The 19,553-nt window shown below is 46.1% G+C and overlaps 1 protein-coding gene across 1 annotated transcript in view; it reads right to left on the reverse strand.

Moving 5' to 3' along the window:
• The window catches only part of LOC142023560 (cilia- and flagella-associated protein 337-like), a 58,956-nt gene that overhangs the window by 12,300 nt on the left and 27,103 nt on the right, over positions 1–19,553 (reverse strand). The window contains exons 13-14 of the mRNA XM_075014643.1: positions 15,802–16,019; positions 3,916–4,100 (exon numbers count right to left, since the gene is read on the reverse strand). Coding sequence (XP_074870744.1) covers positions 3,916–4,100; positions 15,802–16,019 — 403 coding nt within the window. The remainder of the gene's footprint in view (positions 1–3,915; positions 4,101–15,801; positions 16,020–19,553) is intronic.

Raw genomic sequence — 19,553 nt, forward strand, 5'->3', positions numbered from 1 at the left:
ATATGAGTCAACAGTGCAAAAAACTATTGCAAAAAAAGTAAATATTTTGGGATGCATTACCAGGTGTGCCATAAGCAAGACATGAAAAGTAATTCTGCTCTACTCTGCACTGATTAGGCCTCAGCTGAACTATTGTGCCCTGTCCTGGGCACCACATTTCAAATAAGATGTGCAGCGACTGGAGAAGTTCCAGAGAACAGCAACAAAAATAATTTAAAGTCCAGAAAACAGGACCTATGCAGCACAGTTAAAAGAATTAGGCTTGTTTAGTTTGGAAAAGAGAAGACTGAGAAGGGACATCTTAACAGCTTTCAAGTACAGTAGACCCCCGAGCCACACAGGGGTTGATTGTGTTCCTTGCAACCCCTGCATAACTCACATTTTATGCAAGTCGGGGAAGACAGGAACCAGGCGGCAGGAGTCGGGAAACTGACCAGCCGACAAGGTTCCCAGAGTGGTGGAGAGTGGGACCCAGGCAGCACACGTCTGGTCAGTTTCCCAGGTCCCACCTGCGCAGGGGAACCAGGAAGTGCAGCTAACAGGAAACTGCCCAGCAGGGAGGAGATGGGAACCAAGCAGCAGCCTGGTTCCAGGCGAGTTAATGCGAGTTAAGCACAAATCAAAGTCAAACATACCAGGGGATTACTATGCCTAAAAGGGTGTTACAAAGAGGTGAGAGAAAAATTATTCTCCTTAGCCTCTGAGGATAGGACAAGAAGCAATGGGCTTAAACTGCAGCAAGGGAGGCTTAGGTTGAACATTAGGAAAACCTTCCTAACTGTCAGGGTGGTTAAGCACTGGAATAAATTGCCAAGGGAGATTGTGGAATCTTCACCACTGGAGATATTTTAAAACAGGTTGGATAAACATCTATCAAGAATGATTTAGATGGTACTTAGTCCTGCCCTGAGGGCAGGGGACTGGACCTGATGACCTCTCGAGGTCCCTTCTAGTTGTACTGTTCTATGGAATATCATGGAAGGACAGAGTGACCAACACCGCCGTCCTCGAGCAAGCTGGGATCCCAACCATGCACACCCTCCTCAGGCAGCGTCGACTCCACTGGCTTGGCCACTTCCACAGGATGAATGATGGAAGGATTCCAAAAGACATCCTGTATGGTGAGCTAGCCTCTGGCAAAAGACCTCCCGGACGCCCCCCGCTGCGCTACAAAGATGTCTGCAAGAGAGACCTCAGAGAGGTAGACATCGAGCTGGACAACTGGGAAGAACTAGCAGACGACCGCAGCAGATAGAGGCAGGGGTTACACAAGGGCCTTCAGAAGGGCGAGATGAAGATCAGACAGCTAGCAGAGGAGAAGCGAGCGCACAGAAAGCACAATAAGGACTTGCCAGACACCCACTACATCTGCAAGAGATGCAGCAAGGACTGTCACTCTCGTGTGGGTCTTCATAGTCACAGCAGATGCTGTAAATGAAGTCCTCAATTGAAACTTTAAAGGGCGCGATCCATAGTCTATGCAGACTGAAGGATGCCAGCTGGGGGTTCTATGATTCTATGCACCGAAACATATGCTTAACTTTAAGGACAGATTTCAGTTCCATTAACTTCAGTGGGTTTTAAACACCCGTTGATGTGCTTTGCTGAGCTGACCCCTTCCTCCATCTGGCCTGTTATGTAATGCAATTGATGTGGGATTTCCCTCCCGAGTCTCATGGTGAGTGAGAGGCATTATGAAACACAAGAGGTTAACCCTGATCTGATTATGCATAGAGCAATTACGGTGATCCAATTATCTAGCCTTTTAAAAAGGCAGATGCATGACTTGACACTGCTCTGGAGATGTGGCTTTCCCCAGTGCATATACTTCTCTTCACGTGAGAAGACATGAAAGTATTTTGATTGTTCAATTGAATGTGCACTAGGGATCACTGTGTGTTCCTCCTTGGCTAGGAATTTGCTGGGCAGTGTTGTGCATTTTCTCCTTAGTATGTTTTTAGTTAGCTCTTTTTGCAGGTACCCAAAGACCTTTGAGTGCTGGCACCACATACGTGAGACTATTTTATTGTTATTCATCACAATTATGAATGTGACCCTGTTTTCTGGATGGCCCCTAATGATTTACACAAATTCCTGGAACCCATATTGTGCAAAATGAACGGAAACCTTGCAGCTGTACATTCCTTTACTGAAAAGGGCAGCCCGGTTCCAGTCTGCTTCTTAGCAATAAGTCAAGCCTGTGCACTCGATGGAACATCTTGGCAGCTGCGTAAAACCGTCTGACTGTTAGAATAATGTGTTGCTAACTTACTGTAGGTCCTGCCCTGAAGTCCTGACTCCAGAAATTTCCCCCCACCCCCCTTCTGCATTTCCAATATTTGTCCATTAGATTCACTGGCAGTTTTGCTGTGTAAGATCAGAGCCCAAGGCATTATCAAACGACAATGAAAATGACAACTTTGTTTTTACACAGCAATTGCAGAAGATTCAGCTCATTTTAAAGTGAAGGCAAATAAGCCGCAACCTGAGATGTGGCTGAAGTAATGAATTCAGTTCTTCACGGCCCAACTGAGTATATTTTCCCCCTGGAACCGAATTAAAATATTTTAATATCCATCTTTCATCACCTTTTGTGAAGCCTGATGACAAACAATGAGTCACTCTATAATTACATAAACGTTAACTTATTTTAAAAGATGCACAGGGGGCCACAGCCTAAGCTTGCCATCTGTCTACTTTCAGCTGCACAGAACAGTCAGGAACCTGGCCCAGATGGGCAGCAAGAGTTCCCCAAGGTATACAGCAGTAGCTCCCCAAGGGCAGATTGTACTCAATTCATTGAGGGTGGAGCACCAGGAAAGATGTAAATCAGGGGTGGCCAACCAGTTACAGACCAAGAGCCAAAATGGTTGTGGACAGAGTGCAAGGAGCCACATATTGTAAGTTTATTTACATTTTACACACATATGTAATGCTGACAGACCCGGGTTGCTGGCCCCAGGGAGAGAACCTGCAAGCAAAGGGTCTAAAGCCCTGCACTCTACCACATGAGCTAAAGTCCAGCTGGCTCTCAAGCAAGGCTGTAGAGCAGAGACTTCACTCACCCCAGATGAGGTCTCAGTGCCTCTGGGTATTGCACCTGGATGTAAAAAATAAATCTATAATATGTGGCTCAATGCCCTTCCACTCCCCCAGAGACGGGCACCCCCAGCCCCCCAACTCTAATTCGATGCTGGCGATTCACTGGAGCCACCGCTGCCACCACGCTCTTCTCCCACCAAGTGCTGGGGTGCATGCACAGAGCAGTGGATGACATTCCTGGCGTGTGACTCCAAGGAGCCGCCGCATTTCTTGGCTCAAGGAACAGCAGAGGGGTTGCCCACCTCTGATGCATGCACTAACCTAGGTAGGTTTTAATGACACATGCCATGGCTGTGGGGGAACCATTGGCTTACATTGTTCTCAATGGAGAAGGTCATTAACTTTCAAAAGTCTGCAGGGGGAATGGGCACTGGACATTGCAGAGTTCACCGCATTCCAGCAGATCCTTGCCTATGCGTAACCCAGAGGCTCTGACACCAGTAGGGAGAGCCTTAGCTAAGAGCCAGCTGGCTTTTAGCTCATGCATTAGAGGCTCATGGCTTTAGCCCCTAAAGTCCCAGCTTTAATCCTGCCTGCTGACAACCAAGTTCCATTGGTGTTACATATGTGACGGCCTCGAGGGCTTTTAACAAACCAGCATGCACAAGAGTGGAACATAGGCTGTTCTAACTTTTGCACTGGGGGGCTGGGCTGGGCCCTGATTGCCCGAGGAATGGTGAAGTTGTACTACAGCCGTCTTTCCCTCCTGTTGTGTCAGAGAACTTGCTGGGACGTCTCACTGCAGTTAAATGCTAACTCTTGAAAATATGCTCCTGATTCTTAAGGTGGACCCCATTGCTGGCAAACACTTACCCTGCACTTGCTCTTTCTCCTCTGTTGTACTTTCCCCATTCGTCTCCTGGTTTGCCGTTTCTTCTGTCTCTCCCTCCACATTTCTAACAAGCTCCCCTGACCCGAATAGCAGCCCATCAGGACATGCTGGCTGCCTGGTTGGTGTTTGTTTTTTTCTGGTTTCTTTCCTTTCACTCCAGGGGTCCCTGATTTAAAAAAAAGCAAAAAAAAATTAGAAGAAAAAGTTGTTAATATTTTTTACCAAAATCGAGACTGACCATCCCATGCAGCCTGCAAAAATGATAAACCAAAAATCTAATGGGTCAGAATCATCAAAGGATGTGGTGAGCACCATTCTAGGAGGTGTTGGGAATGGGAAGATACCACTGAGAATAATCTTGGACTAGCAAGGGGGTTGAATTACAGCATTTAACATGATGGCCTTTTCTATCCATGATTTCTATGATTCACATCACGGCCACAGATTGCACTGTTGCCAGAGAAGAAAACTCTGCTGCCATAGAAGAAAAATACCATGGCCATTGACTTAAGTGGTACAAGATGTCATGAAGGACATACAGAGGTCTATCCAATGTGTTATTCCACACGGGAATAAGATATCTGGCCATGCTGGCTAGTCAGAACAGCGTAGTAAGGATCCCTCAAGATAGAGGGGTGCGAAAAGGATAATTACCCACCCCTGCACTCCCAGATGTGTTGGTATTCTTCTGCCATAGTCAGGTCATTTCACAGCCTGGAAAGTTCACTCCTCATTAAACGTGTTGAAACTGAAAATTCAGCACTGTTTAACATGAAAATCCATCTTCACTACTAGACTGAAACTTTAGATGTACCAAACCAATGGGTGTGCTCAAAGATACTTTTGTGCAGAAATCCAGGACACTTTGCACCACCCCTCATCTGTACCAGTTCCATGAAATCAAAACCAAATGTGAGAACAAGTACTGACAATTCCACTGCAGATATTTTTCTTGGCCTTAAGTAGCATAAACCCTCAATTTTATGGACCATGATTTAGCAGACTTTGGGAACAACAGACACCCCCACCCCCATTGTCCTGAAGTCCACTGGGGTCTGTAAAGTCATCCCCGACCCAAAGAAAAAAAAGTTAAGAGATTTACCGTTGCTGCAGCATGGAGGAGCCATCATCCCCTTTCTGGGAGCCACCTCACACTTCTCCCACCAGGGGTGGGGCGCATACACGGGCAGATGGGCACTTGCGTACTAGTTCCACCCCTGGTGGGAGGAGCATGTGGTAGCTCCATTGGTAGCTCCTCCAGCCGCACCAGTGGGATCCCAGCTACACCGTGCGGTCCAGCAGCTCCTCCCATGGTGTTAGTGGCTCTGCTGAGCGTCAAGTGTTTTTTTTTTTCTTTCCTGTTGGGACGGGGGACTGGGACTGGGGGAGCTTGGCGGGGGTGGGTGGGCAGTAAACCCTCGCATTTAACGGACTTTTGGGAATAGCGAACACCTCTCCCTCCCATTAGTCCATGAAATCAAGGGTTTGCTGCAGTCAAGTGGCCAAAGTAGGAACACTATAGACATAGCCATTCAACAGTGAAAGCTAAAGAAGAGGTTAAAACCATGACAGACGGCAGTCCCAGGTCAACAATAAATTGGTTTTATGGATATTAGTCAGTTAATGATGCCTACGAACAATGGTAGCAGTGGTTGATCTGTTGAGGCGAGTCTTGATTAACTGCGATGGTGTTATGCTTGGTTTATACCAAACCTTACCAAATGCCTTCTCTTTATACCAGACTTTTGTCTTAGCTTGTGGCTGCGAAGCCAGTAGAGGTGACTTACCTGCAGCGCCCCAGCTGCAGAAAATGGTAAGGAGAGAACAAAACATAAGTACTTCCTCTCCAGGGAACCTGAACAAGCCCGACTTTTGGTTTGTTCTCTTGGGAAGATGGGTAACTTCCACTCAGAAACTCCTTGTGAGAAAATAGGCTTAAATCAGATGGTTCTCTCTATGTAATGTTCATGTTTGTCCAATAGATTAAAGTAACGTATGACCACTCATTTCTCTTCTGAAAAGGAAATTCCTTGGGCCAGGTTCACCACAGTGGCATACGTGGGCATTGCTCCAGTGAAGGCCATTTAAGGGAGCCAGCTGATATCAGCCTGGAGTCCAAAGCTTCCTGAGAGTCTAGAAGTCAAGACAGGATCATACACTTTATCTATTCCCATGGCCCTGAAAGAATTCAGATGCTCCATCCTCTAGTCATGCTTGCTGGGTGAGGCAAACTGGCACAATGCTCCTGAGCCCAGTGTGATTCCATGGGTGGGTAGCTTGGTCTCCAGCCAAAGCAATGAGATTGGAAGGAAATATGTGGCTTCTTGCTAGTACTTTGTGGTTTGACCATCTGCAGGGAGCTTGAGTAGGCGAGCGCCTCTCTCTCTTTCTCTGCCCTCCCTGCTCTGCACCAGGCCAACTGACAAAGGCCAGTGATAGTTTCCATCACTGTACTAAATGACACTTCTATAGAACATGCCACTCGAGGGTCTCAAAGCCCTCAAGTTGGACTACTGAATTCAGCTCTGGCATCCCAGGAGCAGAAAGATGGAGAGGAAAGCACAGCAACAAAATTCCTGGACTGGAGGAGCCAGTTTAGTATGAAAAACCTTGGCTGTGGGCTGGAGAGCATCACCTACAAAGCGTGGAGGGGAATGGAGGGCACTGCTACGAAGTACGGACAAAAAGGAATATTGACAATATCGGCAGTGGGATCTATTAACTAGTGAAAGAGCATTTTGTTGGACGTGGCAGAAGCCTCATCATTCAGAACTTGATACTGGCTGGTTTACACTGCAGGTTGAACCTCTCTAATCCAGCACTCTCTTTTTCAGCAGCATCCGTGAGTCAGCATGATTTTAGTTAGCTGGATGACCACTTATCATGGGTGTGGCCAAGTTTGCTGTGGTCTCATAAAGTTTGTTTCCAACCATCAGTCCTGGCTCTCAGAGTTCCGTGCTGTTATTTAGCTCTAATTTACCTCTAAATGGCTACGTCTACACGTGCACCCAACTTCGAAATAGCTTATTTCGATGTTGCGACATCGAAATAGGCTATTTCGATGAATAACGTCTACACGTCCTCCAGGGCTGGCAACGTCGATGTTCAACTTCGACGTTGCTCAGCCCAACATCGAAATAGGCACAGCGAGGGAACGTCTACACGGCAAAGTAGCACACATCGAAATAAGGGAGCCAGGCACAGCTGCAGACAGGGTCACGGGGCGGACTCAACAGCAAGTCGCTCCCTTAAAGGGCCCCTCCCAGACACACTTTCATTAAACAGTGCAAGATACACAGAGCCAACAACTAGTTGCAGACCCTGTATATGCAGCACGGACCCCCAGCTGCAGCAGCAGCAGCCAGAAGCCCTGGGCTAAGGGCTGCTGCCCACGGTGACCACAGAGCCCCGCAAGGGCTGGAGAGAGAGTATCTCTCAACCCCCCAGCTGATGGCCGCCATGGAGGACCCCGCTATTTCGATGTTGCGGGACGCGGATCGTCTACACGTCCCTACTTCGATGTTGAACGTCGAAGTAGGGCGCTATTCCCATCCCCTCATGGGGTTAGCGACTTCGACGTCTCGCCGCCTAACGTCGATTTCAACTTCGAAATAGCGCCCGACGCGTGTAGACGTGACGGGCGCTATTTCGAAGTTAGTGCCGCTACTTCGAAGTAACGTGCACGTGTAGACGCAGCTAATGTCTCCTAAGAGTTTAATGAGCAGTTGAAGTGTTGCTAATGTGCAAGACGATAGTGACATCGACACCGGTCAGGTCCAGAGGGTGCCAGATGAGAGAGGTTCAATCTGTAGAAGGAGGGGCACTGGACAAGTCAGATGAGTCTTAGATCTTGATGCTAGCAGTTACACCCAAGGGAGAAGCACTGTACCACTTAGATGAGGCTTGAGTCTCTAATTTCTGAGATTAATCTGGAGATCACAGTCAGGGGTTTACAATCAGATTTTTTTTAGAAAAATCAGTTGTCATTAGGTGCCCATTTTTCTAGGGTAAACCATATCTTCCTTCCTGTCTTCCCTACCTTTTGCTTTGGCCTGAAATACACTTGTGCATGGCTGGAGAGAAAAGTTTTCTGAACAGAGTTTAGGGGAGTAGGGAGGGCAAAATATGTTTATGTCACTTTTAACATGGAAGATTACAAAATGCTAAAAAATAGACGTTTGCGGTTTCTGAGGACATTTGTCATTCCCGGGTGGGAGCTGATGATGTTATTATTTAGACACCCTTACATTTTGCAGGGCTATTTCTCTTCAGTGTGGGTATGTGTGGGTAGTAAAGCAGAGGGTATGTTGGGGAGAAAAACAAAGTTAAAAATGTCCTGGTTATCAAGTTTGGAAAAGTGCTCATTGCATGTGCAACCACTTGTTTTTGTTCTGTTTTTAAAGAGCTAAAATTTGCTATAAATTTTAGGGATTGGATTTGCAATACCAAGAGCACAATGAAGTATACATGGGAAAACAACTGAAGTGGGCTTCTCTGGAGCTAAGATCCCAGAGTATGGTGTCAGGGTGTGTCTATGCAGCAAAGATATGTCAAAATAGTGGGCACTACATCCAAATAACTGTGAGTATCTACTCAACCACTAGTTTGAAATAATTTTGACATAACAGTCATCTTATTTTGAAATTGGTAAACCTTATTCCATGAAGAATAGCACCTATTGTGAAATAGGTATTTTGAAATGAGGGTTGTCGAGGGGGAAATGGGGGATATTTCAAAATAAACTGTTCCAGAATAGCTTATTTTGAAATAAAGCTGCTGTGTAGACATAATAGTATTTCAGTTATTTTGGAATAATAACTCTGGAATGAGACTTTTGGGAATAGCTCTGTGGTATAGAAATCCCATAGAATTTCCTGACTTATGCCATCTCAGTTGCTTAGATAAATGATCACACAAAGAACTCTCTTGAATTCATTCGACATGCAAACTTAGAAAGCGGTATTGATCCAAATACGCAATGTTTTAGTATCTACTGCACCAAATTCAGTTCTTGTGGGTATCTAGTTGTACTTTAAACCACACATTCAGCACTGAAGTGTTCTCACCATATCCTGCATATGCAGAAGAGAACTCTATTCAATAGCATCACGAGTTCAGTGTCTTTTGACCTCTGTTTGGCTATGTCTAAATTAGAGGGATTTGTTGACAGAAGTTGTTGTTGGACAATATCTGTCGTCAGAGAGTGGCTGGACTGCCTAGCCACTCTATGGGCAAACTGGACAACTGATCATTGGCAGGCAGAACTGAACCTGCAACCTTAGGGGGCTAAAGCAGGGGGTGGAGAACCCCTGGCCTGCAGTCTGGATTTGGCCTGTAGCCTGCCTGGCTCTGGCCTCCAAGACTGGAGGCTCTCCTGCCCAGCCCATTGCAGGGTGTGTGGGTCTGCCTGGCAGGGAGGAAGGGTGGCTCTGGGCTCTGCACACCACTCTCCCTCCCACCTGGGGGAATGGCAGTGCAATGCTGCCTGGAGAGGCTTTCCCCTCAATGCTCTGACTGGCCGGAATTGCAGCCAATAAAAGGAGCTGGGGTTGGTGCCTGAGAGCAGTGGAGGAGCTGCATCAGCTAAGCTCCTGCCCCGTCACTCACACCCCTCCCACCTCCATCCTGCTCCTGCACCCCCGTCCCATCCAGAACACCCACTGACTCTTAGCTCAAGCTTCAGTCACCCTGCCCAGTTGTCTCAGTGCCTCTGGGCCACACCGGCACAGACAAAGCCTAGAAAAAAATAGTCATTCCTGCAGATTTTGTAAGAGAAATAATTGCACTTCCTCCTGCCAGTAGCACTGCCATGCTGTGCGACATTTGCCCGAGGGATAGTAACAGGGCGGGAGCCGTGCTAGTCTATAAACTATCAAAACAAAAAAGCTGTCAAGTAGCTCTTTGAAGACTAACAAAATAACAAAAAACACCCTAATAAATTATTTTGTTAGTCTTTAAAGTGCTACTTGACTGCTTTTTTTTGTTTTCCTGAGAGAGAGATGCCTACAGTTGCAGAAGCTAGCACTCGGATGCTGGAAAAATCTCTCTCGATCAGAGGTGACACAGTTCTAAGAGATGCATATCTTTTCTTGCCAGGGTCAAGTACTTCTTGATTATTGATTCACAGATACTCTCCGACCTGAACCTCTAAAAACACACAACCATTCCAATTCCCTTTTTCCTGGTCCCACGGTACATACTGACTTTTCAAATGGAAGAAAAAGACTGTTAAACTGCCAGTCAACTCTCTTTGTTAAGCCACTGCTTCTGTAAAACCTAATATTGCTAGTTTCCCTCTTGGGTTAGTAATTATTTGATTAGTCACTCGGAAAGATCACAGATGTTTATCTATCACACAAGAGAGATGATTATCTTCCACAAATCATAATATCTATAGAGTAATTAGGCATTCTTGTTAACAGTTAGACACAGATCTTTATTTATTCTCATGGGCCGTGTCTACACAGCAGTGTTACTTTGGAATAAACTATTCTGGAAGACATTTTCTGGAAGAGATTATTTCGAAATAACACATCTACATACAAAATGCTATTGAAATAGTGCTCAGCTATTTTGAAATAGAGCATCCACATACAACAGAGCCTATTTCTTATTAGAGTCCCTGGAAGCACTATGGGTTATTTTGAAATAACCCCTATTCCCTGTCTATACAGCCTCTATTCTGAAATATATATCTGGAATATGCGCTATTCCTCATAGCATGAGGTTTACAGAAAATGAAATAAACCATCTGCTATTTCAAATTATGTCGAAATATTGGTTTTGCTCTGTAGACACTCACAAAGTTATTTCAGAATAGCAGCTGTTATTCTGAAATAACTTTGTTGTGTAGTTACACCCTTGCTGTGATTTGAAATTAATTTTGTCTATGAAAAAATTAATCCAAACCGCTTACTGGGATAGGTTTGTCTAACACTTCTTTGGCATCATTTTTCCTCTCCGACTTTTCATGTTTTGTGAACATAATGCTTTTTTTTCCTCTTGCCTCTCCTCCTTTGGGTGAAAAAACTCGACTGGTGGAAAGAAACTGGAAGAACTTAATATAATAGGCCTGACTTTGGTGAACTTTGTTGTTTTGAATCTTCTGCTGCTTTTATGGGCTAGAGAGAGACTGAAAAAATCTGGCACTTTACAAAACACTGTTTATAACTTGGCTCTTAAGAAATGCTGGAATCAAGGCATTTATGAAGCATCTGATAACTTTTTCAGGACTCCCTTCTGCTTCAAATTAACAGTGTTTTTTTTTTCTTTAACTCTAGTTCCATGTAATCAGTTGACACGTTTCAGTGACCTGAGTTAGGAGCATGTTTGAAAGGTACATCTGCTCTGTTGCTTACCCTTGCAAAAATTTAAAAAAATATTTACTTTCACTCCTTCCTCATACCTTTCTCCCAGTTGCTGGTTTACTGAACATATCCTGGACCAGGGCTGGATTTACAAAGCATCTGCCTCATCTTTGAAGACAATGTAGATTATTCTAGGAGTCAGCAATAGAAACACTGTAGGGGGCTGTCGTTTCCTGGGCAAGGCCAATGGGGTATAAATGTGAAACAAGAATTACTGAACCACTTGGGCTGAGAGTACGGGACTTCCAGAGAAAATTTCAAATCAAAGCACAAATCAGTAAAGCTCTGCAATGAAGTCTTTTCCCTCTGTCCTGGATTAAGGTGTCTTTTAGCCATCAGGCAGCCCTTGCTGTATCTGTTGTGAGCTTCTTTGACAAACATTCCCCTCTGCAGCCAGGACAGTGGCAGGTCCTTTTGCGAAGAGATCCTTCCCGTGTACATGGCTTCCACAGCCACTGGTGTTTTACTAGTGGGATGGCAGGGCTGTGAGCAAAAGAGGGAAAATTTTACCCCTCCTCCCAAACCCTTTGTGTAGACTGCTCTTAAGCACCAGTAATGGTAGAAAAGGGTGGCAGGGAAGACTGCTTTCAGAGATGCAAGTGTTGCCACTGCTCAGAATTGATTTTAGGATTTTTCTTTGTTTCTCCTTAAAGCACCAGCTCCTGGAGTCATGTGAATATTATGTAATCACAGCTTTCCTTAAAACTCACTATGTTTCTAGTCCTTGTGGCTGAGGAGTAAAGGTTGAAAAATATGAACCGTTAAAGGTGCCAGTACAAATGGGAAGAACTTGGAATGTGCAATTTTAATAATCTCACAGGTTTTGTGTCAAGAGCATGATTGAGGGGCCCCTCAGCCATGGCTTTGGAACACTTGAGGCTGGCAGGACCGGAAAGAATTAGAACCATGACATCTGATTTTAGTGAGAGTAAGATTAACTCAGGAGAGTTTAACTGGCACGGCAGCGTCAAGCTGATGAAAGAGGAGTTTCTTACCCATGCTACTAGAGTTGCCCTCAGCAGGCCATCAGAGCTGCAGAGCAGCCTCTCATTTACCAGTCATCACCTCAGCAGCTTGCTGGAGCAGGAGATTTTCTATAGATTTTCGAGATCTCTTCATAGCTCCCCTGTGCCTCACAGGAATGGTAGGGTGGTGTAGTTAAATCTTGGAACTTTGGGCCAGCAGGTTAACACCTTTGATACTTAGGCCAATGAATAAAACTACTGTTAACTCCCTTTCCTACCACACACGCTTAGTTGTCACCTACCACCCCACTCTGGAACCCATACAGACTATAATTAAACAATTACAAACATGGTCCTCAATGGGGACCTTTCCTGAACCACTCAGGTCTTCAAACAGTCCCCAAACTCATGATCAGAAGTAAGCTCTCCACAGATCAGGACTCATTAATGCAAAGGGGCACCAGATCCTGCCAGGACAACAGATACAAAAACTCCACTGTGACAAAGATCAATGCCCCTACAATATATCTTTGTGGGTCTTACTCATGCCTATCACAACTCGTGGTGTACCTCACCCCCTGCCATTAAGGGTATGTCTACGCTATAGAATTATTCTGGAATAGCTTTTTCCAAAGTTATTATTCCACAATAAACTATTCCAGAATAACACATGTACACTGCAGGGAAGCCCTAAAATAAGCAAACTTATTCTGAAATAGTGTGTCCACACACAAGAGAGCCTATTTCAGATTATAGTCCCAGAAACATTAATCCAACATACACTTCAGTATTGGAAACCTGAACTCAGGCTATCTTTACACAGCAGCGCTGCTTCAGAATAAGCTATTCTGTTATAGCTTATTTCAAAATAGCCTGTATTCCCTGTCTGGCTGGGTCTATACGTGCCCCTTCCTTTTGAAAGGGGCATGTTAATGAGCGGGTTTGAAAGATGCTAATGAGGTGCTGCAATGAATATGCAGCACCTCATTAGCATAATGGCAGTTGCGGTAATTCAAAAGTGCAGCTTTTTGAATCGCGCGCTGCCCGTGGAGATGGAACCTTCTGAAAGGACCCCCCCCCATTTTCGAAAGCCCTTCTTCCTATCTGGTGATCGGAAGAAGGGCTTTTGAAAACTAGGGGGTCCTTTCAGAAGGTCCCATCTCCACGGGCAGTGTGCGATTTGAAAAGCCGCACTTTCGAATTGCCCAGGCCGCCATTATGCTAATGAGGTGCTGCATATTCATTGAAGCACCTCATTAGCATCTTTTGAACCCGCTCATTAACATGCCCCTTTCAAAAGGAAGGGACACGTGTAGACACAGGGTCTATGTAGCCCCTATTCTGAAACAGCTATTTCAGAAAAGGTGTTATTTCTCGTGGAGGCTGTGTCTATACTTGCATTCCTTTTTCAAAAGAGGCATACAAATGAGGGAAATAAAAATGCAAATGAGGTGCAGATTTACATATCTGGTGCCTCATTTGCATATTCCTCTTTTGAAAGCACTTTTTTCAAAAGAAGAAAAGCAGTGTAGATGCAACTTTTTCAAAAGTTAAACACCATTTTTGAAAGAACTCTTCTGCCCTTTTCTTCATGGGAAGAAGAGTTCTTTGGAAGATGGGGTTTGCCTTCAAAAGAGGCGTGTCTACACTGCTTTTCTTCTTTCGAAAGAAAATGCAAATGAGGTGCCAGATATGTAAATCTGCACCTCATTTGCATGTTCAATTTCCCTTATTTGCATGCCTCTTTTGAAAGAGGAATGCAAGTGTAGACACAGCCAGACTGAGGTTGCCAGAATTCAAAATAAGCTCTCTGATGTTTCAAAATTATTTCAAAATAGCAGTTTTGCTGCAGAGACACTCGTAGAATTATTTTGGAATAGTGGCCATTATTCCAAAATAACTGTGCTGTGTAGACACACCCTAAGTGCACAGTAACAGTTATGTGGGGAAAGGCAATCACTACACTCTTGAATGAACTCTCAGCAGAAAAAAAAAATACACACTGTCATCTGTGGGCCCATTCTGTTCACAAAGCCAGCGCTTCCTCTCTGACCTCATTCGTTATCTTCAAAGGAAACCTGCACAGCACCTTCAAAACATGATCCTGGGAGTTTAAACCCAGACCTTTGTTAGACACTAGAAATCCTGGCTGTAATAAAGACACTGGATTTATGCTGTATTCCAGCACTCTTTTCAGTCATACGCTGCAGGGGCATTCATGGAGCACTTCACCTGGAATGGGCTTTTAGAACGTGTGTCAACCACATATGCTAAAAAATTCTCCTGCCACCTTGTTTTCAGCTCTGAGTCACTTTCCCAGGCCTGGAGAAAAGCTCTGTGTACCTTGGAGGCTTGTGTCTCTTTCACCCACAGAACTTGGTCTGATAAAAGATATTACCTCACCCACTTTGTCCCTCAGATATACAGACCACAGGTGTACAGGTGGGGTCTCCATGGTCCGGTGCCCTTGGGACCCGATCATTACTGAAGGATAGAGTTTGCCAGACTAGGTGAAGTCACTTCTGGCCCCGCTGCCTAGTTCTCCTCCCAGACGTGGCTTCTAGTCCTCTGGCCATGCCCTCTCCCCCATCTCTGATTACAGACCCGCACACCCCCTCCACAAACCACCTCCACTTCCAACCTCAGCCAGCAGGGCTTCCAGCCCTGTATCTGCTGGTCCCACTCCGGTTGTCCCCAAGACTGGGCTCCCATCCACTGGCCTTGGTTGAGGTGCTGGGCCTGCTGCTGCTGGCCCCAGATGGATCCCTAGCCACAGGTCATCTTGCTGCCCAAGTCCTAGCTGTTGGGGGGTTCTCTCTTCCAGCAACATCCATGGTGCTGCTGGACCACAGATGTTGCCAGACCAGAGAGTTCAGCTTTTAGAGGTTCTGCCTGTATTACAGCTCAAAGAACACACAAACATTTGAGTACGCCTTAGTACCAGGTATGTAATTCAATCGTGCACCCGGTCAGCAGTTACTAGTCCAAAGTGATGAAGAAGGGAGGGGAGAACTTTATTTCTTTCTCATCAGTGATACAGGAAAGGTGTCAGAGAGAAGACCCCAGCAGAGAGGAAGGACTATCTGGGGTTAATGAGGATGAGCTCGTATATCACCCAAGGCACCAAGGGAATGAGATTCCATAAGAATTTACCAATGACACTTTCTGCTTCTATTCTAGAAACCTGCACTTCATCCTCTCCCCACACCAGCTTCTCCAACTTTCCACATATCCCTGTGTAGAAAGCAAGCCAGCCAGATCTTCCCAGCTGACAAATCAGCCCCTCCCACACTTGATCTTTTGTGGGTAACCCAACACTGAGTTCTCCACACACATGACTTAGAACAGACTCCACAAATCCCGGGAGCAGCCTTACCCTTCAAGCTACCCAGGTTAATATCTTCTTGGCTTTCTTGCTAGGTAAGCAGTGGTCATGATAATGAGATGCATGCAGGGCAGGGAAGGCATAACATATTTTCAGAAATTCACCACAGAAAGAACCGTAAAAGTGATCTCTCTTGGGCTGGACACTTACTTGAGGTGGGCAAATGTTGATGAGTTTTTCAAGTCCCATCTCTTTTCCTGCCCAAAGGTTCCCACAAATTTCCCATCTGGGGTCCACAGTCTGGCACTTCTGTCTGAGGAGCCGCTCAGGAGGAACGAATCTGAACCAAACATGAAGTGTGTGACGCTCACCACAGTGCTGTTATGGGCTCTCCAGCTACACAGTAATGGCGGCTTCTTCAGGGAGCCCTGGACAATGGACACAGGAGAAAAAGTGTGAGGCACTTGGCCACTAATTAATTAAGAGCTTAAAAGAACCCCAAAAGCTAAAGAAAATTACATGCCATATGATTGGAACCTAGATTGACCCAGATCAATGATACCTGAGGTAAGATGTCAAGCTCTGAGCTCCAGCCGGCTCTCCTGGGGACCTCTGCTGTATGGTACTGGCACAAAAAAAGCCCTGGCTGTATCACAGTCCCCACTGGGCCCCCTGAGAGCAGGAGGCTGAGGAGGGGTTGCAATACGACAGAGCCTATAAGAAATTGAAATGTCGGGTGGAGTGTGGTGAGCTCAAGGCAGAGGGTTGGGGAGTGTCGTGGTGTGTGTGTAGGGAGGCCAAGGCAGGGGATGGGGTTGTGCATAGAGAGTGTGGGAACCAGGGTCAGAGGGTGAGGAGGGCTCTGAGCCCCTCCCCCTCCCCATCCCGAGATTTGCATCAGGACTCTGCTTGCTGTTTCTCTTCTCTTCACTTGTCAGGGAGTGAGAGGAAAGTGCACAGCTCATCTGCCCCCTGCCTTCCCCAGCCACAGGAAGAGCAATGCAGCAAACTGGGCTCTTTCCCCTTGTTCCCTGACTGTAATGGGAAGGGGAAGAAGAATCTCCCTGTATGAATCTTGAGGCAGGCGGAGCTTCAGCCTTCCTACCTTCCCTAAATGGCATCCTGGGGGGAATCTCAGGGCTGGAGTAGTCCCAGACCTGTGGGGGGGACTGTGCCCCCAGCCAGCCCCTTTCACCTGCCTGCAGCTTAGTACCACAGCCCATAGGAGAACCCCAGGAGCCAGTCTTCAAGCACTATGCACACCCTCCTTCAGCTGAACTCCCAGCCCCATGGCTCCTTCTTCCTGGAGTGGTGTGCCGGGGCCCACCAGTTTATTTTCTACCTCTGATGCATACACACAAAGCAAGAGGCCTGCAGTTTGGCATCACGCATCAGTAGGGCTGAGAAGCTCTTCGGGGCAGAACTGCAATCACAGGACCCTGAGGCCTTGAAATGCGAGGACTAGCATAGCAATGTACTCTGTACGTTAGTTGCAGGTGATGAAGGGCTAGAAGTCCACTGAGAACACCCTTGCTTGGCAACGTACAGTCACCTGGTGGCACAGTCTCATAGATTCATAGAATCCGAGGCCAGAATGAACAATGGTGATCATTTAGTCTGACCTCCAGTATAAAACAGATAAGAGAATTCCCACTCAACACAAGTTGAACCTCTGTAATCCAGAACTCTCTCATTCGGCAACATCCATAATCTGGCACGATTTTAGTTAGCTGGACAGCCATTTATCACAGGTGTGGCCAAGTTTCTCGTGGTCCCATAAAGTTTGTTTCCAGCCACCAGTACTGGCTGTCAAGGTTCTGTGCTGTTATTTAGCTGTAATTTACCCCTAACTGTCTTCTAAGAGCCCAGTGAGCAGTGGAAGTGTTGGTCATGTGCTAGACCATATTAACCTTCCATGATCCGGCAAATTCTTTTGTTCAGCATGGTCAGGTCCCAAGGGTGTGGAATGAGAGAGCTTCAATCTGTAATTCCTGAAGCAGTTCTCTGAGGAAAAGCACCAAATCTTGACTTAAAAATTGTAAGTGATAGTGAATCACCACAATTCTGGGAGTTTCTTGTGCCATTAAGAAAAGTGTTGTGGTTTGAGAACCATGTGGAGACAATAGTTCTTACCAGGGTTTCTGGGTGACAGCTAGATGGTCCAGAGCTTTGAAGGACAGAAGGAGCTGTAGGACTGATCAATGACAGGGTGGTAACTATACTAAACCCTCTCCGTGGAGCTCCTCGTAACAGCTGGCTTCACTTCATAAGTCTGGTCTAGTGTTTCTGAATGAACCAAAGGATAATTCTCAGGTGGCGGTATCTATTATGGGGCATCACTGAAACTTCCAGAACTTTCCTTCCAGACAGACTTCTGTGAGGTCACCAACTCAATGCCTGGCTTCCATTAGTCAGATGCCCTGGCACAAAGATGTCCATGTCCTCACCTGGGGAGAGAAGCTTAGCCATATGAAATAGTGGTGGTAGCCTGATGGGCTGGGCATGCGAGAGCAAGAGAGAGAGAAAGCTGAGGGATCTTAAACACAAAGGGAGCTACTGATAACTCAGTGACACACATCTGGGAGTAAGCAGGCCCCTTACTTGAAGACTATTGTGAAATGACATGTTGCTGAGAGGGTGATGCTGTGCAAAACCAGGAGGGAAAATTGCCCCGTGCCCTAAGGTTCTGACAACCTGAATTGGACAGATTGACAAGTATCAGTGAGGAAATGTCTGTGAACAAGTTTAACAGCAATGGAGTGGCTAGGGTATCCAGGGACAGACTTTTGGGTTGGGGTGAGGGTGTTTACACAGTTCACCCTTATGACTCATTACACCATGGACCCTGCCCAGAATACAGTTGCGTCCCCTATACAGCTAGGGAAGAATATATGCAAATTCTGGTGGATGGTGCAAGGGAATGGGGGGGCATTAACTCAGGTGGTTTGGTGAGATGTCCATAGGTTTTAGGGAGTGTGGGGCGCTCTGGATGTAGGTGAGTGGTTTTTAATTAAATAATAGGGGACACACATCCCCTAGAAGGGACCTTGGGAGGTCATCTAATCCAGTCCCCCACCCTCCATGCAGGGCCAAGCACCATCCCTGATATCTATTTGCCCCAGACGGCCCACCTCAAGGGACTGAGCTCACAACCCTGGGTTTAGTAAGCCAGTGCTCAAACCACTGACCTATTCCTGCCTCCTGAAAAGGAACTCAAACATTAAAATCAATAGTGTTATTGCTGATAGTGAAGCAGCTTTCAATAACTGGCTGTTTCAATCATTCAGTGATATTCATGTCATGGATGAGGATCTTTTCAAAGGAAAAACAGGTTGCACCTCCAAAAACTGTCACGCTTAATTACATTAAATTTAATTAATTAAAAGTGCCAGTTTTTGGAATTGCAGCCTGTATTTCCTTTTAAAAAATCCTCATTCATGATATTAGGATCACTGAATGATCAAAAAGTGTTGTTTATAGTAACCCAGCATATATTAATGAGGGTGCTTTCCCCAATGCATGCCGATTTTAGTGACTCAGGCTATGCTATTAGGGTAAGTATGTACCCCGGAGCATGGAGGAAAGGCCCAAAATGGACTATGGAGACCAGAAATACCTAGTCAAGTTTGCCTGATACCTGCCAGAGGCATTAAAAGATGCCTGAGTTTCTCTTACCCCAAGAACAGTGCAGTGCTCTGAACAAATGCTCAGCAAACTTTATCAGCTCATGGCTCACTTCAGCACTTGTTACAATTTCATGGCATGCCCAATACATATGTATATAACCCAGTCTCCCCTCACCCCGGCCCCACCTCTAGCCTAACCCCCTCCCCCTCCTCCAGGACCAGGCACTTGCAGCTTTCCCACTATAACCCGATCCTCCACCACTGCTCCAGAACCAGGGACCCCCAGAACCTGCCCCCCATGCATTTCTCCCACCAAGCGGGAGAGCTCACCCACCA

The sequence above is a fragment of the Carettochelys insculpta genome, chromosome 20 (assembly GCF_033958435.1).
Source record: "Carettochelys insculpta isolate YL-2023 chromosome 20, ASM3395843v1, whole genome shotgun sequence".
Lineage (NCBI taxonomy): Eukaryota > Metazoa > Chordata > Testudines > Carettochelyidae > Carettochelys > Carettochelys insculpta.